At 44.0% G+C, this 27981-nt stretch overlaps 2 protein-coding genes across 2 annotated transcripts; both read left to right on the top strand.

Moving 5' to 3' along the window:
• The first annotated feature begins 3 nt into the window (after window positions 1-3).
• Window positions 4-15466, top strand: LOC124255213. The gene is made up of 4 exons (XM_046689051.1): window positions 4-283; window positions 12976-13167; window positions 14091-14203; window positions 14906-15466. The coding sequence occupies exons 1-4, from the start codon at window positions 204-206 to the stop codon at window positions 15181-15183; spliced, it is 663 nt and encodes a 220-aa protein (XP_046545007.1). The 5' UTR covers window positions 4-203; the 3' UTR covers window positions 15184-15466.
• A 144-nt stretch (window positions 15467-15610) lies between these two features.
• Window positions 15611-22475, top strand: LOC124255211. Its single transcript, XM_046689049.1, has 9 exons — window positions 15611-16251; window positions 17048-17177; window positions 17630-17760; window positions 18035-18301; window positions 18596-18700; window positions 19478-19519; window positions 20511-20552; window positions 21235-21638; window positions 22156-22475. The coding sequence occupies exons 1-8, from the start codon at window positions 15762-15764 to the stop codon at window positions 21630-21632; spliced, it is 1605 nt and encodes a 534-aa protein (XP_046545005.1). The 5' UTR covers window positions 15611-15761; the 3' UTR covers window positions 21633-21638; window positions 22156-22475.
• Window positions 22476-27981: the final 5506 nt, after the last annotated feature.

Here is a 27981-nt window from a genome sequence, read left to right as displayed (position 1 = left end):
TCCACCTCTCACGGGATCTTTACGAGAGTTGGACTGGTGGGTCGTGATTTATATGTGACATCCCGTCTCCCATACCCCCGGGCTTGTCTTCCTACCTGATCGCCGTGAAGAGTCGTCACTTACTCCCCGACTTGGAATAAAGTCAGACTGTCCCCGGAACCAGGGACACCTGTGGGATAATCTTTGTGGAACAGACCAGCAAGATGGGTGTGTGGCAAGGTTTCCTAACGCTCCTTGTCCCCCTAGTTTTCGGGGCCCTTCCCCCTCCTCCTGCTCTTCCAGGGTAAGTCAAGTTTGTTTTTGATTGTGTAAAGAGTTAAACTGGCGTTGGCTTTAAGGCTTGTCATCCATCTTCTTGGGTCATAGGTAAAGTTTTTAAGGTCCGTGAATAATTTTCGTTTAAGGTTTTCTTCACTTACAGCTAATTATCTTCAGATAATGTGTTCGTGTGACTACTATAGAAAACGTGCATATTATTTTACAGTGATATGAATTTTTGCTGAAACGTGCTGACAGTGTCACGATTGATGGCCTAGTAAACACAGCGTATTTTTAGTACAAATTGACAAGAATAATTACTTTCTATTGTGAAAGTAACGGTTGTGATGGATAAACCCCAATTGAAATATGAGAGTCTTTGAAGTGTCAACTGAAAACGTTTCTTTTGTTTCGAAAAATGAGAACATTTATTTGCGATATAAAATTATTTCAAATGGTTGGCACATATACTTCAAACTTATGAAGGTAAACATTTTTTGGGGTAAACATGCAAACTGACAACAAAAGAAGACAAACAGAAAACTCTCAAAACCTTTATTCATAGTACGTATATTCTTCATGAATTACATATGTGTATTTACACACTGACCTACCTCTAGTCCTGTGGGAACTAGCCAAGCCTGTTGGTCATTACCAACTGCCACTTGGCGACGAGCATGACATAACGCCGAGAGGTTGACGCGCATGACGTCATGCCCTCACCTGCAAACACAAACATGTCCATAAAGAAGATGTATGAAACTGTGAGAAATATTTCACAAAACCAGCTTGATCACAAAGACTGGACAGGATAACAAACCTGTCTTGACCCGTGTCAGTGTTGACACACATGCCGTACCTATCAAACATGGAGGGCAGTAGTAATTAGTTTACCCTGAGGTTAAAACATATTTGTCATGTCTTTCATACGTAACTGGAGGAAGGGTCGCCGTGGCTCGTCAGGGGGACAAATGTCTACTAAATAGTATCAGAACAGTTTTGTGTTTATTTGTATTTCAATATGTTTCCGTGAAATATGCATCAACTACATGAGTGATTTGTTGAATCAAGTTCAAACACTAACGCGCGGTCGCTTCTTCACGTCTTGTAAAGTTGAAGATTTCGTTTTCGATCACATTTATCTTCATGTTTCATGAAGTTTTCAGTTTCTAAAATCCCGATTCAGCCTACTGAGTCAAGAGCCGACATACTGGTTTCTTCAGCTGTATCGCCAGTTCTACATCCTCCCTATAGCTGCTGTGTGATATCTTCATTATGCTAAGGTTATAAGGTCAGTCTACAACAGGAACACTGTAGGGAGCCCTATCCTAGTGTAACAAGCTGGAATATTGATGAAGTACTATTAAAAACGCCGTGAAACTTTACCCAATAACATATATTCCATTCAACTAATCTTTATGGTGTGCTGGGAGAAAGGCGAGAGGGAGTATGCATGAAAGCAGTATACTTAATTTCCTCAATATTTAATAACGACTTTTCACGTGAATATCTAGGATTGTACTATTGATTTGACATTCCATTGTCTCTTTACGAATACCGCTTACATTTATGTAACGTATAACAATTCTGTGCAACATTAACATTGGTAAGTGAACAGGATACATCACTAAATCGGCTTATGCAGACACGGGTGGCCCAGTGGGCCAAGGTGATGCTACGAGTTGGTTCGAATCCAGGATTCACTCCAAATTTGTTCTAAGGTTAATTGTGTAAAACCTGCATCCTTTCGGGATTTTATCCAAGGTCAAGCTGAGATCCGGAGACAGATCTGAAATATTGACAAAACAGCGTTAAGCCAATACCATTGTAATTATCTGTAAAACGTTTAATGGTTTATACAGATACAACTGTACGTACTGTTTATATATAAAGGCAGTTTTAAATGGGTACGTTGGAGTAATCAAAACAAAGAATGTACTCGGCCCCTTTACTTTGGGAACCATGGCAACACATATCGCCTGATAATGATCCCCAACGAGGTTTGCCCGTGGACGTGATTGTCCCGTAATTACATGGCCACATCTTAGTTTTCTCGTTTATTGTAATATATATCTAATTACCGATACAGATGGATTTAGTAATGCAATACATTTAGACACAGGTCTTGATATCAGTTCGACACCTGACCAAGGAATGGTCTAATCCAGGTGTACAGTGAGTTCCGGAGAACTATCGTCCATTTACACGTTACATTATGTAAATGTTATACGGCCTGTCGTGTTATTTGAATATGTTACTGGGTGTGAAGCGCATTAGTAGAGTGCAAGCTGTGCCATAGCTTAGCAAATGCTGAAAGTTAAACTGTACCAAGTAACCCGTAATAATGGGGCACTGGCGGCCATGTTGTCTAAGGCGTCGCAATTAGCTGGGTAGAGTTGGACCATTATTTGTGTCATGATCGTACGATCGTGGTTCGAATCGGACATTAAATCTGATTATAAATATTAGTTTCTCAGCATCAAGGGCGTTATAGTGGTATAGCCAGGTTCGCCACTACACTTCCCTCCCCTGATATATACTACGATCTAAATCTTGTTGGGTTTAAACTCGAAAAGCGCTTCAGTTAACATCCCTTACCTTCTTATCTCTGACCTTCTTATCTCTGACCTTCCTTCCACGTGGGAAGTTGTATTGTCGTTGAAATCCTGTCCAAATACGTGCACGTGTAACTAGAATATATACATACACAAATTCTGGTGATTGATGTTGTGACAGTTACATATATTTGCCTTCACTTAGTTTCTCCCACCCGTCGTTTACCCGTTTCCCATACAAGAACATCTGAAAAGGGACAATCTCACGATGTTTATGACGTTCAACTTATTAGCCCCACATAAAAGAATCATCTGTTAGGAAGCCATCAGTTTTTATTCCGTTCTTCAAAACACGAAATAAACTCTGAGGCTTAAACATTGCATGACATTATTTCAAGGCGTTCACGAATAAAGGTGTCACGTGACTTGAGCTCAGTGTCCCAGGTCGGGGATATTTGCGGCATTCCTTTGTTCCCCCGTTTTTATTTCTTCTTTTGACAAAAACACTACACAGATTAAATGGATGTAATCCCATGTATACATGGTTACGTCATAAAGATCGATTTCATGAGAACGTCTTGTCAATGCCTGTCTTCATCAGTGCCTGTCTTCATCAATAAATGTCAGTGTTCATTCGAGCGGTGGTTTTACAGCCCTATGGCTGTTAATGTTCTGTTTCTGCTCTTAGAAACAGTTCAGTTATATCAGGATGATGAGAGGTCTTTAACTACCAACAGTGTGGCAGGTCCTCTGTCCAAGCTTTATATACCCCGTTACCTGTATACAATCATAGTAATTAAATGATTATTCCACGTGGCAAAATTGGAAGTGACAACAACAATATATATATAATATATTTATATTTGTGTGATACACAATTATACTAAATTACATCTGGCAGAAATTCTGCAATTGGGGTTCGAGTTAAGGACGCAACTCTACAATGTAGCATCTGAGGCTTTTGAGTCATCAAATAAGATAAGCATCTAAAGATGATAAAGTGTATATGGAAACCAAACGACTTAATTTATCGGGCTTATGACCATAGCAGAGGTTGTCATAATCGTGTTCAGAGCTAACCGTTCTTGTCTGTAAATCCAGTTCTATAAGTGCAATATTTTCAACATCGTGTAGTTAACTTCAGGTTCTGGTGTTTAATTACCCCGCCGCCATGGCAGGACATATGGCCGTGTTTTTATCCGCCGCGGTTTGACACGCTCTCTCTGTACATGGCAAGCCGCGAGACACACACATATAATGTAGAAAAATGACTTCGTTGTTCTATATATAAAGTTAAGAAGCTGAAAAACATATGCGTTTAAGTCAGATAACGAGGTTTTATTTCAGTGAATACAACAATGTTTGAAATCTTAGATTACACGTGAGCATCAAGTGCCCAGGTGTACGTGACTTCCATGCAGGTGCGTCACGTGCAGATCACTGTCATGCAATGACTCACAGTTCATGGAAGAACGTAACGTTTTTCTTCCAAACAGAGAACGTGGACTCTGACGTATGTTTCCACCATTACACATCCACGCTGACCTCTGTAACCTGCATACATTAATGCAAACTTTGACCCAAAGACTTTTCTCTAAGAAGAACCCTTAACCTGCACGAAGTCAGGACAAGTCCATCTTACTTACACCGACCCAAGGATTCTGAGGTCGCATGGCATCTGTATCCGTGTGTGTGACAGACTGTCACGCCTGTCACCATTGTCCGCATGCCCCACACATAACCCATCGTCAAGGTCGCCGTCCCCAGGGGTGAAAGGTTAAAGACAGGAATACTACAGATGTCACGAAAGAGGTCGGATCTCAAGAAGCAAGAAATATATTAAATATTATTTGTGCAGCATTCTTTATTTCTAGTTCGTGCTATATCATTTATTTAGCAATGAAATAATATATCTGGACAATTGGATTTAAATGCGAAATGACACTTAATGGCGGGACTACTTTTAGGTGACTTAAATGACACAGAATAGTTTTCAGAGCTGTTTCGTTGAAAATGGTATTAAAACAGCCAGCTTCAGGTTATTATTTAGTTGAAGACGTGACGTGCCCTACGTTGATGTGAGTGGTAAGGTTACTGTACAACAGCAACACACAATGGAGTGAGTGAGTGAGTTTACTTTTACGCCTCTTTTAGCAATTTTGCAGCAATATCACGGCGGGGGACACCAGAGATGGGCTTCACACATTGTACCCATGTGGGAACTCGAACCCGGGTCTTCGGCGTGTAGGTGATATGAGGTGTAGGCGATATGAGGTGTAGGCGATATGAGGGCAAGCCGTGAGGAGCGAACGGTTTAATCACTCGGCTACTCCATCGCCCAGCGCACAATGGAAACCGTCAAGGAAGACAGTTAATTGATACACCACATCTTTAAGGAAGTGTTTCTCATGACGAAATAATCTAGGACAATCAATCATGGTGGTATGGTTTTCACATTATAGACTATAAACTGTCTGAATATTGACATACTACGAGCGTAAAGATAGTTATAAGAGAGAACAGGGCAAAGTGGTAGGGTCTCACAAAGTACATACTTTTATCAGCCCCAAACCAGTTTGTCATTTTTGTTGGAAACGTGTCACCAAATATACTCTCCCAAAAAAGAAACGCATATAGGAATTTCAACTGTATTTTTATGTTTATTTTGAAACATCTTGTAGGCTTTATGAGTCAATGAAATATAGCGAAATTGCACACTGGGAATGCAGACTTATCCGTCTTTGGCACCAATTCGAGGAAAGTCAGTTTGAGTGTCACATGGAGACGTGTGGTGGCGCTAAAGGCAATACCTCGTGTGACAACCGTGGGCATCCAGAACTGCCTCGGCATCGAACGAATAAGTCTCAGAATCTCGTGTTGCCCAATCGCAGACCACTCTGCCTGTAGTGCCTGTGCAAGTTGCTGGAGTGTATGGGGCTGAGGGTTACAGCGTCGCACCCGTCTGTCCAGGGTATACCACAGATGTTCGATCGGGTTTAAGTCCGGTGATCTTCAGGGCCAGGGGAGCACATTGATGTTGTGGTTCTGGAGGAAGTCTCTAGTGTGACGTGCTGTGTGGGGCCTGGCATTGTCCTGTTGAAACAACTCCCTCTGGCGATCAGTGATTGGAAGGAGGTGTGGGCGTAGGATTTCGTCACAGTACCGTTGAGCTGTCAGGTTGCCCTGGATCATCACCAAATCACTTCTCCTACGGCAGGTGATCTCTCCCCACATCATTACACTGTCCCGGCCGAATCTGTCCCCCTTGGGAACGCAAGCGTCGGCGAAACGGTCACATCGACGTCTGTACACCCGCATTCTTCCCTTGCGTATTTCTAATAGAAATCGTGATTCATTACTGAACCAGATTCTACGCCAATTCGGTAGGTTCCAGGCCTGAACGTTGGTGCACCATTGAACTCGATGTCGACGATGTTGTTGTCGAAGCACAGGGCCAAAATAAGGTCTTCTGGCACGTAAACCAGCCTCTCTCAACCTGTTCCTGACGGTCTGTGCAGAAAGCCGCCTCAATCCGGGTATTTGTCGAGCGGTACTGGTCGCCGTAGCTGTTCGATGACGCAGGTGATGTACCCGGATGTAGCGATCCTGCGCCGCAGTGGTCGCTCGAGGTCGCCCACTACGAGGGACATCTGCTACCGCATTCTGCCGGTGATATCTCTCCCAGAGCCGTGAAATGGTGCTTTGGTGAACATTCATGCGTTGGGCAACTGCACGTTGAGACTGGCCAGCTTCAAGCAAATCCAATGGCGATATAACGGCTGGCTTCACTTAGACGTGGCATTTTGCGTTCGTCAACAATATTCCAAATACAGTGAATAATCGACAGACAGCGATCAACCTTTTATACCCATCATTGAGACTATTTGATCCCCAACTTTCACGTGCATTGCATGTGAATTGTGTATTCTGTGACACTACACGCCTAAATTGAAAATCATGCTCTTAAATACGGGTATTTTACGGATGGTGCGTTTTGTTGTGATGTTTCAAACATAAACACCATAGGACTCATAAACAGAGCAAAACCTTTTGTAAAATGAATCACGTTTTAATTCATTGCTACATGAAATTGCTATTTTCATGATGCGTTTCTTTTTGGGGTGAGTATATATTACACTGTTCTTACCTGTTGTTCTATTTTTTGTTTGTTTCACCAAACTCGTAAATGAGTGAGTGAGTGAGTTTAGTTTTATGCCGCACTCAGCAATATTCCAGCTGTATGGCGGCGGTCTGCAAATAATCGAGTCTGGACCAGACAATCCAGTGATCAACAGCATGAGCATCTGCGCAATTGGGAACCGATGACATGTGTCAACCAAGTCAGCGAGCCTGACCACCCGATCCCGTTAGTCGCCTCTTACGACAAGCAGAGTCGCATTTTGTGGCAAGCATGGGTTGCTGAAGACCTATTCTACCCCGGATCTTCACGGGTCACTCGTAAATGAGTAAAACCTTCCTCCTTCATTATATATAGAGCATGCGTATCGCCCAGTAATTGAATAAAGAAAACCCATTCTAATTAGTAAAAATGTCCTGTATGTTTCCTGCAGGGATTACATTCCCGCAGTATAAAGCGTTTTTCACTCATTCGGTTTTGAAAAATGAATATATCTATCATGTTGATACAGGCATTGACAGACACTGATGTATGCGCTGGCTAAAAAAGTACAATATTCAAAAAGATAATTTACTAAATTAAAAGTGGAAAGACAGTTTGATGATAAAAAAGTAAGACTGACTGACTGACTGAGTTAGGTTTTACGCCGCTTTTAGCAATATTTCAGCAACATCACGGCGCGGGACACCAGAAATGGGCTTCACATATTGTACCCATGTGGGGATTCGAACCCGGGTCTTCGGCGTGACGAACCAACGCTTTAACCACTAGAATCTATTCTGAAACGTATCTTACTTCTTATTATTCACCAACTTCTAAAATGCCAATCAAACAGATCATTGTTTACTGATGTTGGCTTTCAGAAACGATTTACACGCCCCGAACTGGTGATCCAATACCACAGTGAGGCACGATCAGTCAACAAATGTTGACACTTTAAGTTATTAGAGTGTGTATAATAACATATGACCGGGTAATAACATACAGCACCGAGGTGTGTTTTATATCCGTGAACGTCGTACAACGTGATACTGAGATTATGGTCGCGTTAAGGACGAGTTATGGTGATGAAGCACGACAATGATGCGGCCGTGACGACTCAAAGACGAATGCATCAATGACAATCGGATCCATCCGTCAGTGTCAGTGACGTCACACACAATAACTAATATTATCATCATCAATGTCGGGACAGTCCTTTGTTGAATGAGTATAACCATCATAAGTTACTGATACGATGAGGGTGATTAACGATTGATACATGTATAAGCCTTCATTGTGATTGAGGAGACATCGTAGGGGAGGGAGTGCATGACGGTTTCCCGATACCCTAATTTCTTTAACCCATTTCTTATTCAGTCAATACAGATTCATATATATCTACCTATATTTATTACTAGCTGGGCGTTGGGGAACAAATTAAATTTAGTAGATGCACACTAAAACACAGAAAATATAGTTCTTGTATAATTTACATCTGAATCTCCGTGTTTACAACATAGATACATTGATAGTTTACAGAGAAATCACCCACGTGACTGCTTGTAATGAGTTTCAGCCCTGGATTCGCTTGTAATTATTATCCTTGATCTGTCAGTACCATGTCCCGATGTGGAGCTTCTAAACGGGTTTCGTTACATCCGGAAATATAATATAGTCAATACAATAAATCCTCATTTATTGTTAAATGTGTAAACAACGGGATCATTATAAACATTGCCGGTGTTCATTGAGAAGTTCGATTTGAACACCATATTTGGAAAGAGTGTTCTCCTGAACATGTCTAAAATATAACAAAACTGAATCAAATTCATTCATTGTTTGACGTCAGTATACAACAAACATTCGTTTATCTGGATCCTCTCAGTATGGACAGATCTCCCACCGGACGGACTTGCTTGGAACGACTTACTCAACATACAGCACAATAATAACTTTACACATGGTTAGTTAATCTGGAACTTCTTTAATCCGGACGAATACGCAAGAAATGGTGCGTCCTGATTAAGAAAGGTTTCCTTGCGATAATTTGAAGAGTCTTAAGTCCCTGAACTTAGAAATTACTCATGTTCATGGAGTCTTGTCTTATCTGGAGTTTGGTATTTACTATTCCTTCGGTTTCTCTGGAAAAAAACTGTTTGGTGAAAATACTTGATCCTTCCATAAGCAGCTTCTTTCTTCTGTATATCCCTTGATGACATCCCCGGGGGTGAGTGGTTCATTCAGGTGATATACATTGATCATGACCTACAGTGATCCGTCATCTATACCACTACATCATACCGACAAAGAGTACGTTGTTACTTCTTGTGGGTCTGTGGTTGTATTGTTCCTCGACATTAATATCTTTATACTCTCTGTCGACATTTCTGGGTCACGCTTGTTGCGCACGACAAATTTTACTTTTATTTTGACAAGTACCCGACGGAAGTTCCTGTAGAAATGTTGAGAGTACGTTCCTTTGTGTAGCAAAGCTGATCAGGAATGTTCGACAATACGAAAATGCAGGTTGAGCACGTTGAGCACATTGAGCATTTTCTTACAAAATCACAGACTGTCTTTTCCAAAGATGTTTCCTGTATCTCAGTATTATGCGCTGTTGAACGGTGGAGACATGAGGCCCACTGTTAGAACCACGCATGCCTCGCGGTGCCTGGGGGTCACACGACATCGTGCGTGGCTCTGTAAGGGGAGGTATTATTTATTGTGCATCAGTCAGGGCAGAGCCAGACCGTGACTGTGGTGGAGATGTTTTGCGAAGTAATATACACAACCTATGACCTTCACGTTGTATTCTTTTCAGAGAACCCAGTGTTCATGTTTTCATTAGTACCCCTGAGCTACTAAATCAGAAATAAGCTCGACAGCAGACAGAGAAAATACTTCAGTGGTACAGCCTTTCACCTTTTTACAGATCGCTCCCTCAGACCGTCCATAGTTTTGTGTACACCAGCAATGAGTCACATAAAGAACACTTTAACCAATGAAGATATAACCGTCCATTTCTTCATCTTATTATTAGTTATATTATTTACAGTAGTAGTAGTAGTAGTAGTAGTAGTAGTAGTAGTAGTAGTTGTTGTTGTTGTTATTGTTGTTGTTGTTGTTGTTGTTGTTGTTGTTGCTGTTGTTGTTGTTGTTGTCAATCAATCTCCACGGATATTGCTGAGTGCGGCGTTAACCAACAAACCAAACCCTAATGTCCGCCATGATGGCCACCATGGACCCTCTCGCCACCAGTTCTTCGTTTCTCTCCTATCCATAACTTAGTATGAATTTCTTTTGGGTGATCTGATTGGACGACTTCAATCGAATCGGACTCCGAAGTGAGCTGTGGAAGGGAATGGGTTGAGACTGGTTATCCTAACAGAGATACACTGAATGTGTACAACAGAGTGGCGTTGAGACTGGTTATCCTAACAGAGATACACTGGACGTGTACAACAGAGTGGCGTTGAGACTGGTTATCCTAACAGAGATACACTGGACATATACAACAGAGAGGTGTTGAGACTGGTTATCCTAACAGAGATACTCTGGACGTGTACAACAGAGTGGTGTTGAGACTGGTTATCCTAACAGAGATACACTGGACGTGTACAACAGAGTGGTGTTGGGACTGGTTATCCTAACAGAGATACACTGGGCGTGTACAACAGAGTAGCGTTGAGATTGGTTATCCTAATAGAGATACACTGGACGTGTACAACAGAGTGGTGTTGAGACTGGTTATCCTAACAGAGATACACTGGACGTGTACAACAGAGTGGTGTTGAGACTGGTTATCCTAACAGAGATACACTGGACGTGTACAACAGAGTGGCGTTGAGATTGGTTATCCTAACAGAGATAACTGGACGTGTACAACAGAGAGGCGTTGAGACTGGTTATCCTAACAGAGATACACTGGACGTGTACAACAGAGTGGCGTTGAGATTGGTTATCCTAACAGAGATAACTGGACGTGTACAACAGAGAGGCGTTGAGACTGGTTATCCTAACAGAGATACACTGGACGTGTACAACAGAGTGGCGTTGAGATTGGTTATCCTAACAGAGATACACAGGACGTGTACAACAGAGCAGTGTTGCTGTTCTCTGACGGTTGTGATATCACTCTCTAAAAAAGACACACGGCCTTTTCAGTGTTCTTTTCTCGATTAATCGTTCGCCAGGTTGTAGCTATATTGTATGTTTCAGAGGAAGGTATGCAGCTTGACATGTAACGTTGCGTCTGTGTGGCATGTACCAGTGGGAGGGGCCTTTACATAGTCCTTGAATATTCAGTGTACCTCCAGGCAGTTACATTCACTCGTCAAGGTCATTAGCTACAGCACATGCGCATTTTGCTTGGCCTTGCAGGCGTGCATTTCATATTAAATGCAGTCGGACAAGATACAAGCGTGTTTGATGTATGGCCGTAAACAAGCTGTACAGCCTAACATGTTAGGAAAGTCTTAAGTCACGCAAGTCAGATGTTTGCAATCCAAGCACGATGGCATTGTATTTCGACCCGAAGCCGGATCCTGACACTGTTAAGGGACGCGACTAAGGGCAACGGATTTGTCCCTCCTTAAGCGGCGTTCACACGGCAAACTAAAGTTTGACAACACTCAATTTTCAGAGTGTGAACATTCTAACAACTCGCCACCAACACCAATTTCAGAGTTGTCAAACTGTTGTCGAGAAATAGTATCGGTCTCTATATTCACCAACTTTTCCATCAAACTTTTGGTGTTGTCAATCGCGTGTTGTTCAGAAACAACCAATCGCAGTCAACCAAATCGTCACCTGGCCGCACCGATAGAGACATGGCGCTCAAATGACACGAATGTTTTGCAACATGTGTTTGACAATTTTTAAAATTCCAACAACGTGTGTCGTCAAACTTTAGTTTGCCGTGTGAAGGCCGCTTTAGACAGAAGGGTTTCCCCTGACTCACATTATTTTGAATGTTACAAAGTACAGCAAAGTTCCAGCTTATGGCTGCCTCAGATATATGACCAGTATTGTAAATGAATCTACCAGGTAGGTCTGTGTATGAACATATAAAAACAACATCCAATTGGTTTGTCCGGAAGTAAATAGATTTGAATTACGCGTTACATCCTGATGTTGACGGGAAGCATTCCTTGTGTCAGGCACGTCTAGGGCTCTCTCTCTCTCTCTCTTACAAATGAGATCCTTCACATGCCAGCACGGTAAAGTACGTCTCTTTAGACTGCTACACTAGCAAAGATATAGAAGATAAACAGAGATATTTTGGATGGTGACGTCCTGTCTTTCTCAGGTACCTAAAGGAATGGTAGGGGTGAGATAACGCTACCTTGGCCAGTATTTCAGGTGAGGTCTTGTCTTTCTCGGGTACCTAAAGGAAAGGTAGGGATGAGTTAACGCTAGCTTGGCCAGTATTTCAGGTGACGTCTTGTCGGCTTCATGTGGCTGTACACCAGCGTCATGTATAATACTGTAGGTTTGATTAAACCTGGCGTCAGTGAGTACTTGATGTGTTAGAGTTGTTCCTCTCCCCAAACCAACATCACACCACACGCCACACGCCACACGCCACACGCCACACGCCACACCCAACGCAAGCTTCCCAATACCGAATATCGGTGGGATACCATAGTTAGAAAAGTGTACATTTGCCACGGTGAATATGCGAGTAGAGAGTTTGAGAGTAGAGAGTTTGAAACCCATACTTTGTTTCCCTAGCTTTGATATGGCAAACATAATCTTAATAGCGGTGCAAACTCTCTCGCTCATATTCTGCATTGAAGTCAGCACCACCCCGGGCTTAAGACAAACAAACAAATACATGAATAAAAAACAAACTAAATATATAAAAAATATATCATAAATATTTTGCTATATATGTTTGTCTGCTTTTGTTAACATGACCTCATTTGCCAACAAAATTTAATTATACATTTGTATTTACCTTATGGCATATATTCTAGTACAATTATAGAAAATGTATATATGTAGAAAACCCATATTTATTTGTGAGCATGTCTGTTACAGCCTGGGCCCTCTGCCGGACTCCCCGCCCCCACTGATCCCTATCGACCACCAGCGATGTGTGGCTTTGAAGAAGGAGACCAGCCTCGTGAAGGTCCCCGTGCCCTATTTCTGCCACCCCCGGGACATGACAGGAATCCCTCTCCCAAAAGTGGTCAGCCCTGACATCACTCTGATGATCATGAGGCTGCAATGGTCAGTAGATCTCATTATAGAAGGCCTTCAAACAGCGGCGGTACAAACTCACGTAATTGTTGTACGGGCTTTAGTAGTAGTAGTAGTAGTAGTAGTAGTAGTAGTAGTAGTAGTAGTAGTAGTAGTAGTAGTAGTAGTAGTAGTAGTAGTAGTAGTAGTAGAGTAGTAGTAGTAGTAGTAGTAGAAGTAGTAGAGTAGTAGTAGTAGTAGTAGTAGTAGTAGTAGTAGTAGTAGTGGTAGTAGTGAGTAGTGGTAGTAGTAGTAGTGGTAGTGGTAGTAGTAGTGGTGGTAGTGGTAGTGGTAGTAGTAAGTGGTGGTGGTAGAGTGGTGGTGGTAGTGGTGGTGGTGGTGGTGGTGGTAGGTGGTGGTGGTGGTGGTGGTGGTAGGTAGTGTGGTGAGTGGTGGTGGTGGTGGTGGTGGTGTGGTGGTGGTGGTGGTGGTGGTGGTGGTGGTGGTGGTGGTGGTGGTGGTGGTGGAGTGGTGGTGGTGGTGGTGGTGGTGGTGGTGGTGGTGGTGGTGAGTGGTGGTGGTGGTGGGAGTGGTGGTGGTGGTGGTGGTGGTGGTGGTGGTGGTGGTGGTGGTGGTGGTGGTGGTGGTGGAGTGGTGGTGGTGGGTGGAGTGGTGGTGGTGGTGGTGGTGGTGGTGGTGGTGGTGGTGAGTGGTGGTGGTGGTGAGTGGTGAGTGGTGGTGAGTGGTGAGTGGTGGTGAGTGAGTGGTGGTGGTGGGTGGTGAGTGGTGAGTGGTGGTGGTGGAGGTGAGTGGTGGTGGTAGTGGTGTGGTGGTAGTGAGTGGTAGTGGTAGTAGTAGTGTAGTAGTAGTAGTAGTAGTAGTAGTAGTAGTAGTAGTAGTAGTAGTTGTTGTTGTTGTAAATGTTAACCTAATGTAAAGCTTGAACATAACAGTAAACCCTGCTTCTTCCCAAGGAGCGGCTACAGGATGTGCACCCGTCAGATAGCGCTGCCCACCCACAGATACGTCCCCGTGCCGGTGTGCTGCCCAGGTTGGAGGAGAAGTCCCTCAGGGAAGTGCGATATACGTGAGTGAAGTAACGTTCACCTTCACCATCACTCGAGTCATTCCAGGACAAGCCGAACAGCGGCTCATGCCCAGTGTAAACATTTAAGTGAATTGGTTCAGTCTTAGTTTATCATGTCCACAATCAGTTTTTGTAACATTATATATATAATTTTTTTTCTGAATATAACACGGCCGACATTTACAACCACTTGTTCAGTATGGCAGCTGTCAGTGTCACTTCTGTGCAATTGTACACAAACAGCTATACCAATAAATAACATAAATAAATGAGGGATTATTTGACCCAATTGCCTATAATCATAAACGCATTCTGATTGGTTTGTCGTGATTATAGCACGTATTTTATTGATAGGGGAACGAGTCTTGCATTTTCAACAGACCTATGTTGTCAGTCTCTGCCTCACGGTGTTTCTCTCAATGTGGAATCCAAGCAATGTTTTTGGACAACAACTGTTTGTTATCCTGCACATAGAAACAAATAGATCTGTTGTTAAAATACCTAACTCCAAGTTTACTATTTAAACCTTTTCTGAAACAAAAAATCCAAGCCTCCCAAACCTAGAGTATCAGATGGTTGGCTTCCTTAAACAACAACAGTAGCAATGTCTTCTGACTCTGGAATCCCAGTAATACCTCATATTATCTCCCAGTAATACCTCATATTATCTCCCCAGTAATACCTCATATTATCTCCCCGCAGCCACCAGCGTGCCTCCCCCCATCCCAGCGCGGTCCATGCCTCAATGGCGGATTCCCAAGGAAAGGCAAACATTGCTGCATCTGCCCGCCGGGTTTCTCTGGGGCCTTCTGCCAGAACAAGTCTCCCGTAGCAGCCCGGAGTCCGCTGACAAGGATGGCCCGCCCAGTGGTCCTACCCCCGATGGGGAGGCACCCAGGAGCTGCCCTTCCCCGTGGCAGACCAGACCTTCAGCTTGGTCGACTTATCAGGGAACTAGCCAGACTCTCGCCATCGGGTAGAGGTCCACTTCCGATTAATCCAACTCTGGTCAGACTCCTGATGGACCGAACGAACAGCAGGACACGGAAAACCATGAATAATGTTAGGATGGGGCTGTCACCTCGCCCCACTGTAAACACCGCCTATATCAACCAGGTCCCCCCGGGCACCAGCGTCACCCGCCAAGCCAGTGGTCAATACAGCCTATATCAACAAGGTTCCCCAGAACCCTAACCCTTATGCCCGGCCTACCGTCAACACCGCCTATATAAACCAAGTCCCTAAAAGAAGTAATGTGCCAAAGATAACACCAAACGTTGCGTATATAAACCAGCTCCCTAAACGAGATAGCACGCCCAAAATAACGCCGAACGTTGCGTATATAAACCAGCTCCCTAAACGAGATAACACACCCAAAATAACGCCGAACGTTGCGTATATAAACCAGCTCCCCAAAAGAGGTAGCACACCCAAAATAACGCCAAACGTTGCGTATATCAACCAGCTCCCTAAACGAGGTAGCACGCCTAGACTTACACCAAACGTTGCATATATCAACCAGCTCCCACAACGACAAAGGCCGGCAGTAAAGGCACCAATGAGCATTGCATACATCAACCAGTTAGTCCACCGTAGACCCACCAGAATCACGGTGAACACTGCCTACATCAACAGAGTCCGACGGCCCAGTAGCACAAACATCACACCTCCTATAAACACAGCAGCCATTAACCAGCTGCCAAAAGTGAATAGACTTCCGGTTCAGGCTCCGGCACAGACGGCATACATCAACCGCGTCCCGTCCATCCCACTGATGAGGGGGAGCCCAGTCAACACTGCGACCATTAACAGGATCCCACCCAACACCCCTCGTCCAGTGATCGCGCCTCCCGTTGTCATGCCAACCAGACTTGGAATTCCACCAATGGTGAACCCATCTGCAGTCAACCAGCTTCCTCCACGAACCCAGGAGCCAGATGTCCAGGAGCCTACAGTCAGTCCTGCGATGCCACAGTCGGACCCTACAGGAGATGCCCCAGCAAGGGCTGGAACTCACGGGAGCCCATCTCACAACGTACCTTCTATCGGTGAGTTTATCTTAGTATCATAACCTAAATGTTGGATTGCGCTGCAGATGCAGACAGTCATATTCCAGCTGTATTGGATTTCTTACAAGCCGAGTTTTGGTTTTGGTCAAGCTGGTGACAGTCTGAAATTGTATTTTGTCCGGTCATCCGACCAGCTATCTGGTACATGGGGATCGGTGTTGACCCGAAACTCCAAACATTATAGTTGGCGTTTTATCGTGGATATTTTGTGAAAGAGTTCGATGTTTGTTGCAAGTGCCCACAAATCTCCAGAAGAGGGAAATATTACTTTTGATTAGCATAATGGATCACCGCGAATAACTAAAAAAACATTGCTCTCATTCATTCAGCTATATGCTACACTACCTATGCATACTACAAAAAAGAAGAGAAGAACACCATTGTACATGACTTGAGTTGCTCTTTCATTGCCTGTGGGGTTTGCAACACACACTAAAGGGTGTTCCATGGTTCTTTGATTATCCCCAGACTGGAATACCTAGTTAAATGGAACCAACAGGGGTCTCGGCTCAGACAAATGGACAGTAGCAGATTTATCCACTCTATTGACGTATTAAGATGGCCAACATAATGTTACACTTTCACGAGTTGCGTGTGGCGGCCACAGACACACTGGGTGGTGGAGCATGGCACCTCTCAAATGCAGATGTATATGTGTGGGCTGGTATTCAGTTGTCTGAAGAAACTGATATATCTCCGCTGTGGCCATCATGGAGTGGATCTGAAGGTCGGTTGTAGAAGTTTCATTTATATTTCGGCAATGTTTCCTGTTCAGCCTCAGACCAGGAGTGTAAGCAGATCATCGAAGTAGGCGTGACGCGATGCTTCCGGGAGGCCGGCGTCCTGGCCGCCCCTGCCGACGTCTTCAATCCCCAGAAGCCGGAAGTAGCCCGAGTAATATGCAGGTAATAAGGTTTGACTTCTCTGGTGACCTGGACGTTAGTTATCGACGTGTTACATCCGGGAGCTCTTTCATCAGTTTCTTGGTTCTGAGTTGCCATGGTAACGCCCTTTGGGTAGAAGACTACTGTCAGATCTAGGTTACCTGTAGATCTCACGGCGCAAATTAGGGTAGGAAACCGAGGAGGACAACGTGTTCAGTCATAAATGAAATTTACATTTGAAACCACAAAAATATATCTCCATAATCAATATCAGGGTGAATTTAGGATTCTAACCCTTGCATGTGAGCAATTATATAACAGGCGATAGCCCTGACGATGAGAGAAAGCTCTGGACTAATGGGTTACCTGTGTCCTCTAAATATACCCGCACTTACAGTCTATAGACTGCTGAAGTGGTCATACCAAGATCTCTCCCTTAGTGTTTGTGATCAACGTTGCCATATCTGTTGCAGTCAAGGACGACGTCTAAGACCGTGCATCATGGCCGGGGAGACGGCGTGTGGGCGTGGCATGAGGGTGATCATCACACGGAGGATGCTGTCATCCCTTCTGAACGCCATGGGCAACCTCTGTGCTTTACAAGGTAACACACACACGTGGTACATACTTCCGAAAACACCCAGCTGTAAAATGGGTACCCGTGAGGATGTTCTGGCAATGTGAGTGTTTAGTTCATTGCGCCTAACAGGCAGCATGGATGTATGATCCCCAGGGAGTTGAAAAAGTATCGGAAACTACGATAGTGTCCTATAACCGGGAATAGTAATGTACGTAGCGCAGTGAGCAGGCAATGTGCCTGGATGTGAGCGCCATATAAGCGGACTATTACTAGTATTACTATTTACGTACATCTGCAGTCTCAAGACCTCCGACCAGACAGAGTCTCCCGAACCAGCCCCAGCAACCCCGCTTCCCTCCTGTACTCCCTCCCCAGCTGATGCCTCAGGCTCCCACGGAGCCCCAGACCCCCGATGAGGTACCGCAGGTGCCCCAGGTACCCGAGGTCCTGGCTGGCGAGGTGCCGATCAGACGCTCCTGCATGAACGGCGGATACGTGGTGATCCAGGACGATGTTGAGGTTTGCGAGTGTACAAGCGGATTTGGAGGAGACCACTGTGAAATCCGTGAGTATTTCCTTTGTATTTTTGAGTGGTTCGGGTTCGATACTCCGTGGGTTCTGTGCTTGAAGGTCATTCTTGGTGTCGGAGTATATTTATCTGAAATACTGCTTGAAGCAAGTCCGGTGTGTTGAAGGTCGGCACGGCATAGCTGTAGATACCTCTGTCCTGTGGTCCTTTTGGACGTGCTCCACATTATTCTGATAGCAGTGGTGGAACTGCATTCTTGGTCATTGCCCACCCTACTCACTCACTCACTCACCGAGACCTGCTGGTAACGAAGGTCATGTTGTGTTGCAGCCATCTGTATTCCCGGCTGTGAGAACAACGGCGTGTGCGAGAACGTTGACGGCGTCGCTATGTGCGTCTGCTCCAACGGCTACACCGGAGAAATGTGCGAGATTGGTAAGACCTACATACACGTGTAAATAGTCCATTGTTGTATATCGGGTGGTTACAAGGTATGGCCTGGTAAGACCTACATACACGTGTAAATAGCCTATTGATGTATATCGGGTGGTTACGACGAATGGCCTGGCTATGGGTCCCCGTACCTTGACGTCATCAGCTACTAGTACTGGTACATGGGTTTAAAAGGAAAGGGTTTTAGGTGCATGTTAGAATCCACGTGTGAATGCCTGATCCAGACCTTATAATATACAGACAGTCCTGGTATAGTGGGAATATTGCTGAACGTTCACTCCCTCGCGTGTATCCAAGGGTGCGGTTAACCAACTAGATCTGTGGACATGAATCCGCCATCCATGCGGTCACGAGTGTTGTTGATGTCACTCACTCGAGTTCAGCAGAACTGTAGAAATCCGTTGTCCTGATAATATTTACCATGTAGGAATTGTTCCCACCTATGTAAGACCCGCGTCCCACTGTAATGTTAGTTAATTGCCACCATTCATGTGTAGGACGCTTTGAGTGCCTCCATAAGTAAAACTATAGAACAGATTTCCCCCAGGGACCCAAAACGTGGGTGTAGCCTTGTATTTTGAGGTGAACCAACTCCACACATTGAAGAGGAAGTATGTATGGGTCCATCTGTACACAGAGAGCAGCAGCTGTCCTGCCACACCCCTTCCCGTAACACCTGTGGGTCTTGTAGTGTAGATAACCCAACAACAGCCTCAGTGTTTAACGTAACACACTTCAACTTGTCCGACATGCTTTCAGTTCCAGTAGTCGCTGTAACGGAAGTTGAGCAGCCCAAACCAGGTATGTACCAGGAGATTCTATATGTCCTTGCTTTTCAAGACGTGATGAAATTACTTGAAGTTTATCGTCGTATATGTTCCAGACTATATTTTCGAAATCATGCATACTGACTTTGTTTGATCTTTCAATGAAGAAGGTTGTATTGATACTGCTATTGAGGAAGGGTATGCTGGTGATGTGGTCTGTCGCCCATGTTGCATGCTTCAAATGCAGCCCTCCTGAAGTTTATGCTTAGATACAGAAATGAACAAGTTTGAATAGATAGTGTTTGATAAGTGGTGTTTGAGTGAGTGGGTGTTGTTTGTGTCCGCAGTGACGATGGCATGTAAGTAATCGCATCTGGACTCGACAAACCAATGATTCAAAACGTTTGGAGCCATGCCATTGGGATGAGGTGACGGCAATCAGCCAAGTCACTCAACCCGAACACCAACTGTAAACGGCTTCATGACAAGCATGAGTTTCTGGGAACTTGATCCTGAGTCCAGAGAGGGTATTGGTTGACTTATAGAGACTGGCTGCCCCTAATTCGCCAGGTGGATGTACGGCATAAGTTTGGCTGTTCATTCCTTCAAGCAATATACAACCTGATGCCTTCCACCCTGATGATTATACTCGAGTGAGTGAGTGAGTTTAGTTTTACGCCGCACTCAGCAAAAATCCAGCTATATGGCGGCGGTCTGTAAATAATCGAGTCTGGACCAGACAATTTAGTGATCAACAGCATGAGCATCGATCTGCGCAATTGGGAACCGATGACAAGTGTTTACCAAGTCTGCGAGCCTGACCACCAGATCCCGTCAGTCGCCTCTTACAAGCATAGTCGCCTTTTGTGGCAAGCATGGTTTGCTGAAGACCTATTCTACATCGGATCTTCACGGTTCGATTATACTCGAGGGTTATAGACACACAGATGCATTAGTCTTGCTACTATGTGAATGCCCAGGCATGCCTGTACTTTTTGATGTGTGTTTTTCCATGTTTGTTTCAGTTGACCCGGCCACCACCTCGCTGGAGACTAGCCCTAACCCTGGTGAGTGGGATTAATATCACAGTGTCAAACTAAGCATCACAGAATGTTCACAAGTATCTCATGGACTACATCTAAACGAACTATGTGATGAAATCTGTATCGTGCGACACGAGCTCAAAGAACTTGCTGAATCACCGAATTCAACAAAGAGACCTATCACCTGTTTCAACACATGAACTTGCCCAGGACAATTGTCGTATTTCTGAACTTGATTTACTGTTCAAAGGGGAGCGAAAAACTCTGACGTGTCAAAACGTTGAAACAGCCACTAAAGATATTGTAATTTAATGCGATTCACAGTTGTTGAGACTAGATTTTGAAAAACGCGGAATAATGCAACATCAAATGTGTTACGAAAGAACAACAATCTTTGTAAATGCACTGGCATATAGACGAGAGCAGTAACATTCTGAACAACAAGTTTATACGATGGAGGACACCGGTCTGTAATAAATACCATTTAAGGTACCAAAGACCTTTGGTGCCAGGCTCAGTAGCGTATGTTGCTTTATTGGGGAAAAGCATCAATAAAACCATTTTGACAATTATACGTGAATAAATGCAGGATTATAAATATTACCGTGGAGTATGCCAAGGACTTTGTGTGGAGGATCAGAAGGTTACATGACCGTATTGTCACAGAGACGAATATTGACTTACTTGACATGTTAAATGTTTTCAGTACCAGTGATGAAGACCGACTTCACCAACGAGGACCCCGACCACATAGCATCCAAGGCCCATCCTACAGTGGATGTAGAACACAAGGTGGAGATTTTCGGCTATCCCTTGTGGTTGATTCTTGCTGTTGCTCTCGGGATCTTTGCCCTTCTCTTCGTTCTCAGTCTCACATGTTGTCTGTGTCTCAAATGTCGCCGCTCGAAGCACTCGTTTGAGTTGAGCAGAGAAGCTGTGAAAATCCCACTGCCGGACAATATTTACACAGTAGGAGTTGTTCCACCTGTCTATGAGGCAAAGGGTATTCCTCCTCTTTCGTATGAAGAGGCGAAAGGGGAGACAATCAAGGGTGGCGACAAGAAGGTTGACGATGCAGAAAAGGATGGCAAAGAAGAAAATTAAGTATTGGTAAGTTAATCTTCATAATTATCCATTTTGGTTTGTCTGACTGGGTTTGGATGTTTTATGCTGAGGAGACATCACAACAAATTTGTTTTACAAATGGAACTGTTGGGAATGTAATGAGGGGGAACAAGATACTACATCATCGTATGTAAATGTTCCAGGTCCACATGCTGTATTGGTCAGTGAGTGAGTGAGTGAGTGAGTGAGTGAGTACGGTTGTATGCTGCTTTTAGTAATATTCAAGCAATATCTCAGCAGGACACCGTAAATGGGCTGAACACATAGAACCCGTGTGGGGAATTGAATCCGACTTTCTACTGCCCTAATTTTATACATTGTCATTGTTAGGTTGCTTGGGTCATCGATTGGTGGACATATTAAAATTTCATTTTAATAAGAAAGTTGACTTGATCAGAATTTGCTTGGACTGCCAATTTACCAGAAACAAGTCCTCCCTTAAACGTGGATATATGTCCTGACCAGTCATCCCAACGGCAATAAAATCATTCTTTCATTTCAGAGGCGAGCAGGTGCTCTTCAAGAAAGTACCCTCTTACCATAAAAAAACTTTCATGTGAAACTCCTAGGATGTGCTCAACATGTACCTAAACACCCACAAGAATTATAATGTGATATGATATATTCCTGATGACTGACAAGATTGAGGAGGGCCCCTTCTGTGCCGAGTGCACGGGCAGCTCCTCCGTAGAGTCTCCGTCTGATGATAAGAAGATACTTCAGCATGTACATATATATCAAATCGTATAATCTGAGTTGTACCTTACAAGTTAACATGAAAAGGTGTATTACACACTGAAATAAAAACAAGTTACAATTCTGGATTCTGGTATTTGTCATTTTTAATGTCAAACTATTGACATGTGTGATGATGTCCTGGTGTTCCTAACGGGTGAATCTCAGCGTCTGGAGGAAGCTACCTGCTGGAACTCTCATGATGCAACGGTCAAGGACTTGGATTCAACATCTCTCTGGATGGTAGTTCACAGAGTCTCGGCTTAGAACAATAATTCATTTATATCACGAAGCAGGTCTGACGTTTTCTTGTCTGGTCGTATTGCTGCCACTTTTAACTCTGATGAGAAAGACATCAATCAAACATTAAGAAAAAGAAGCAGCAACGATGGTACAAATCCACAAGGATCAAATGCAAATTATAACATCTGTTGAGTCGGAAATGGTATAAGGGCAGGCGTTACAAGTAGGCGTAAGTAACCACACGGGTGTAATCACTGGATTGTGCGAGTGTTTTGGGGTGAGTGGTATTTACACGGTGATGAATTTTGCTCATATGAAATACATGTACATCGTTTTCTAAGCTGTTATTTTCAAGGACATACCCCATAGTTGTCGCATTTTCCCCAAGTGGAGAAAAATGAGAGATTTATTTCTAAATTCTCTTGAGTTTTTTATTTTTTGCAAATTCATCTTCATCATATATGTACACATATATTTCATCAAAGTAAATTTAAGCACCATTCTTTTGAAATGTATGCCTCAAACTATTAAACTCACCGTTGACATATTTAAAGTATACCGCCTATCGCCTCACCAATTCCTTTGTGTGTGTTTGTTTTTCTTCAATCAAACCTAATGCATCGTCAACCAAAATAACTTCCCTAAACCACGTAAGTGATCAATATTTTCTTGACATCGGCCTAATCCTAAATTGATGTCATCACAGTGACATAAATGTAATATTTGAGTAAAATTGATATTTTATACTTATCCTGACTCATGCTTATTGGCTTTCTCTTCTTTCCATGCGAATGGTAGTGGAACACTTAGAATCCCTTGTAGTTGCCTGAAGAGGACGTAAAAATTCTCTCACCCACGAGTTGCCTCCCTTTTCCCGCGCAAACAGTCATGTGACCTGCCATGCTTGTCACTCTCTCCTGAATAAGCCCATGCACCTGGGTTTGCTGGGAAACCCGAAGTGTCTTCTGCGGGGAGGCTGGGAGGGCTTGACATCATGAGTCAGGATAAGTATAAAATATCAATTTTACTCAAAAAATTACATATTTTTCCTTATCCTGACTCATGCTTATTGGCTTCCAGAATCCGACGGATTGGTGGTGGGTCAAGCCACTTCGTGGATTCATCAGCTGTTCTTAGATACGTCCTGTATTCCCCCCATGGGAAATGTGTAACTGCACTTCCTGGATCCTGTTCTTCTAACTTCCGCTGTCAACTCGGGGGGACCACATCTTGTCATACTTCTCTAAGACAAGTGAATCTTTTTAGATTCATGTGGATTTTAGATATACTAGTATCTTGTTCTTACTAGTTATCTATAAACAACCCATAGATTATGATAAGATCGTTACCATAAATGAGTTGCGATCCCTTACCCGTACAGAGTCTTAATCAGTCCTGCTAGTCTGGTGTAGACGGAGCGCATGGACTCTCAACCAAAACCCTCTAGAGTGAAGGTTATGAACAAGTCAACGTGATAAAGGGTGAGATTCCCAACTCAGCGCCTTTGTGGAACCGTTAGGTGTAGTGCTACAAAAAGTGGCCCAAACTGGTGAATGCCGGAGGCATCCTCGGTGGTGATGTCTCTGAGGTTGAGGTTGGCAAACTCCGTGTCCGACTTCCAAAAGCAGCCCTCCATTGAAACTGATATCTAGCAGCTCTGACTTCGTATTGGTTGGAAACTCTTGGAGGTTCTAGTCCTGCTGCTTTGTCAGCTCACATCCAAATAATATTGTCGTCTTTGAGACTTCTACGGTCGTATCTGCTGACAACGGAGAGATGACTGTGGCTTGAATCTTGACTCATCGATCTGCCGGTAATATGATGCCATTCTGATTGACAACAAATCTTGCTAACTGCAACGCTTCCGCCAGAATCCAACACAGCACAACGCTTGTTGCTGTCGAGGCGCTCCAATCAGCTGATTACTCATGTAAAACAGTTATATGGTTGAGGTAATTCCAACCAGGTACACGCTTCAGTGGTAAAGAAGATGTTATTACCGGAATCTCGATGATATGCAGCAATGATGCGTCATTCTTCATCTTCAAATCGCCAACGATCTATGTTGAAAGCGAGCTGACATCAATGTGAAGTCTATTTATAGTAGACTGGTTGCCGCGAACAGAAACCATCTGTCACTTGTTACTGCAAGCCTCCAGATAAACAACGCTTAATCTGCTGTCAGAAGAAGACCATATGCCTCCCATGAAGACGATGGAACCACGCTGTACCATCTAGAAACCATCTGTCCCAGATGAAGTCTTTCCACGTTGGAAGGGTTGTTTACAATTGTAGACGACTTCCTGGTACGTGAACTGCGACCGCCTTCTGCGCAGGGCATTGTCTCTCATGGACCAATCAGATTCCAGATATGTGACCTCACCAGTGTTGCAGCAAATCGATCATCATGAAATCTTGTGCAGTCGTTGGTTCCTTCATCATCACTCAGTCTTGTCCGTAACCTTGCTATTCGGCTTACCCAGGAATAACACGAGTGAACACGGGTGTAGTTGGTTGAGTAAAAGCGCGCAAAATTATTTGCCGCTTAGTGCTGATGTAAGTAGACTACCCCCTGGGAGATGCGTCTCTATCCTTCAACTTCTTATTCTTCAATGAAGACAATGCAGTCGTCATCTTGTTTAGATGTTCTGATGAGGTTCCCACGCTTCCTTGACGTTGTTACTGGTTGTCAGTAATGTTAATCTAATAACTTTTGGGACTGATGCGATGTCTCAATGAGGAACTGCGATGACACCAATCTTAGGCTGGCGTCGACTGTCAGAATGTTCCCTTAATCTCTTGTAAACTGTGCAGGCACGATGTCAAATGGAGAAAATCTGAATGTAGCTGCATTCGTGCAAAGTTGACAACATCTTCTTCATGCAGGTTTACTTTGCGTAGCCAGTCTGGCATCTACGAACATTCAATTCACGACTGCATGCATGATGGAGATTCATCTTTGGTGCTTTCTCGAACATTGTCTGACATCGTTGTAACTTGCTTCATTAACACGCCTGGGACGAAGTTCTGCGATGTGGGCTGAACTCGATAAAATGCGGTGTACGCGTTCATGATCGCTGAGGCGTTGTCTTCATCCCTGATGACAGACATCTGCGTTGCTGGTGGTTGATCATCAAACAGCTGGGTAGCTGTCGTAACTGCAGGGGAAGATCGTCTCACCGATGAAATAGTGTGTGTGAACGTAATCGTTGGTCTTAAAATCTAGATGAACGTCTACTTCGCCGGAAGGTACGATGTCTTCCTTAACCGATCTGAAGTCCGGTTCGATGGGCGGGATCGTGAAAGAGTCGAAATCCTCATTCAACATCTTGTACGTGAGTACTTCATTCGACTCTTTGGATGGAGACGCTAAGTCCAGACCACTTGCGATCCAGGATGTAACTTCCGAATCCGAAAGGATGCCATCACTTTCTTCATCTTATGAGTCGATTCTCGCTCTGATGAACTGTGTCTTCACGAGTGCATTCGCGAATGCTCCCTTCATGAATCTTACTTTCGTGAAGCTTCCTTTTGCGAACCTTCCTTCCGCAAATCTTCCTTTCGCGAATCTTCCTCCTGTAGATCTGAGGGTTCGCGAACCCTGTAGATGTGTGCATTGCTGGAATCTGCCTGTTGATCTGAGGGTTCGCGAACCCTGTAGCTGTCTGCGTTGCTGATATCTCTCTGCGTTTTTTCGGTTTGCTGATGTGACTTCATAGTCTCTTGTAGACTCAGGGATTTTCGCCGAACCTCTTGTAGACTCAGGGACGTTCGCCGAACCTCTTGTAGACTCAGGGACATTTGCCGAACCTCTTCTTCTTCCTTTCGACTGTAGGCTTGTGGGACGAACATGATTGTCTTAGGAACAGCTTCTCGCAGGGCTGAGTATCGAGGCTGTTGTCTGTCATCAGGTAGGGTTCTGCTGTGCAGTTCTCTCTTCAACGTTGTTTGTGCTCCATCCTTCTGCCATCATTTCTCGCTTGTAAACCTGCATCATGAAGTCATCAGTCGGGGTCGAAGTTCTGCGTTGTAGACTGGAACTAATGCTGAGTAGATGAAGCGTTCGAGAACGCTGAGGCGTATTCTTCGTCTACTTGCAGCTGCAATGATTCTACGTTGTTGTTGTCTCTGTTGACAGACGTCTGTGGAGGCTGGTCGTCAAACAGCTGACAGCTGTCATGGTTGCAGGGGACGATCGTGTCGTCGTGGAGGTAGACTGCATCGTCGCTCTTGTCGCTTGTCGCTCTTACTGGTACTACAGATAGTAGCGTCGGAGAGTCAGCATAAACGTCTGCTTCGTCAGGAGGCACAATGTCTTCGTTGAACAACCTCTGATGTGTTGTCTTACTGGAACGAGTTGACTTCAACGAGGTTCTCGATGAAGACGATTCTTCTGCGCCGCAGACGATGAAGACCTCTCCTCTTACTTTACTAAGTCCCGACCAGTAACAGACAACTGCCCCTGTAACGTACTCGGGAAACACCTGAATTTCAGCAGTAGTTAACAACATATGGTTACCGGTATTATCAGATGAATTTCCTCTCCTGGTCTATCGCCTGTCTATATATATAAGATAAATAATGATTAAATTGCACATCTGATAATTTAATACAGTATCTGCAAAAGCTGGAAGAACATGGATTAATGCATGAGGGATATTGGGGAGATGACTCAGCGGCTGATAGCCGGTACCTGCAATCACTGCAAGATTTCATCAAATGTAAACAAACTACATTATGATGAATAAATGTCAAAAAATATGAATAATTTTTCCAAAATTTTGGCATAGAAAAACTAAGGATATGGTGCGGTATTCCAGTGCTCACCCAGCCATCCGGGATGAAGGAGAGAGTGACAAGCATGGCAGGTCATATGACTGTTTGCTCGTGGGACAGAGAAATTTTACGTCTTCTGGGAACTACAATTCTAAGTGTTCCACTACCATTCGCATGGAAGGAAGAGAAAGCCAATAAGCATGAGTCAGGATCAGGAATTATGTGTGATATATCAAACTTCACTCCCGGAGAAGTCCCTAATTTCAATGGAATTGTAAATGCAATCAAACTTGTCATGATAACATTCCCCTGGAAGAAATAATGGTCAACCTTCCAAATATGCCACCACTGGGATGAAGGATGAACATAACGACCTTCACAGACTGCTGCTCTTGAAATGTAATGTCAGATGAGTCACGTGTCTTCCCTCTTGTCTATAATACTTCAAGACTATTCTCCCAGTCTAAATATAGCATCAAGCTCACCATGCTGTTTCTTGAATGTTTACAGCTTAATACAATTACAACACTGTTTAACAATGTATAACACTGCTATATGAAAGGTGGTTGCTCAC

The sequence above is a fragment of the Haliotis rubra genome, unplaced genomic scaffold (assembly GCF_003918875.1).
Source record: "Haliotis rubra isolate DU_JTF1 unplaced genomic scaffold, ASM391887v1 Scf598, whole genome shotgun sequence".
Lineage (NCBI taxonomy): Eukaryota > Metazoa > Mollusca > Gastropoda > Lepetellida > Haliotidae > Haliotis > Haliotis rubra.
Note: the sequence above shows the minus strand (reverse complement) of the source record. Positions and strands in the feature narration are given on the sequence as shown.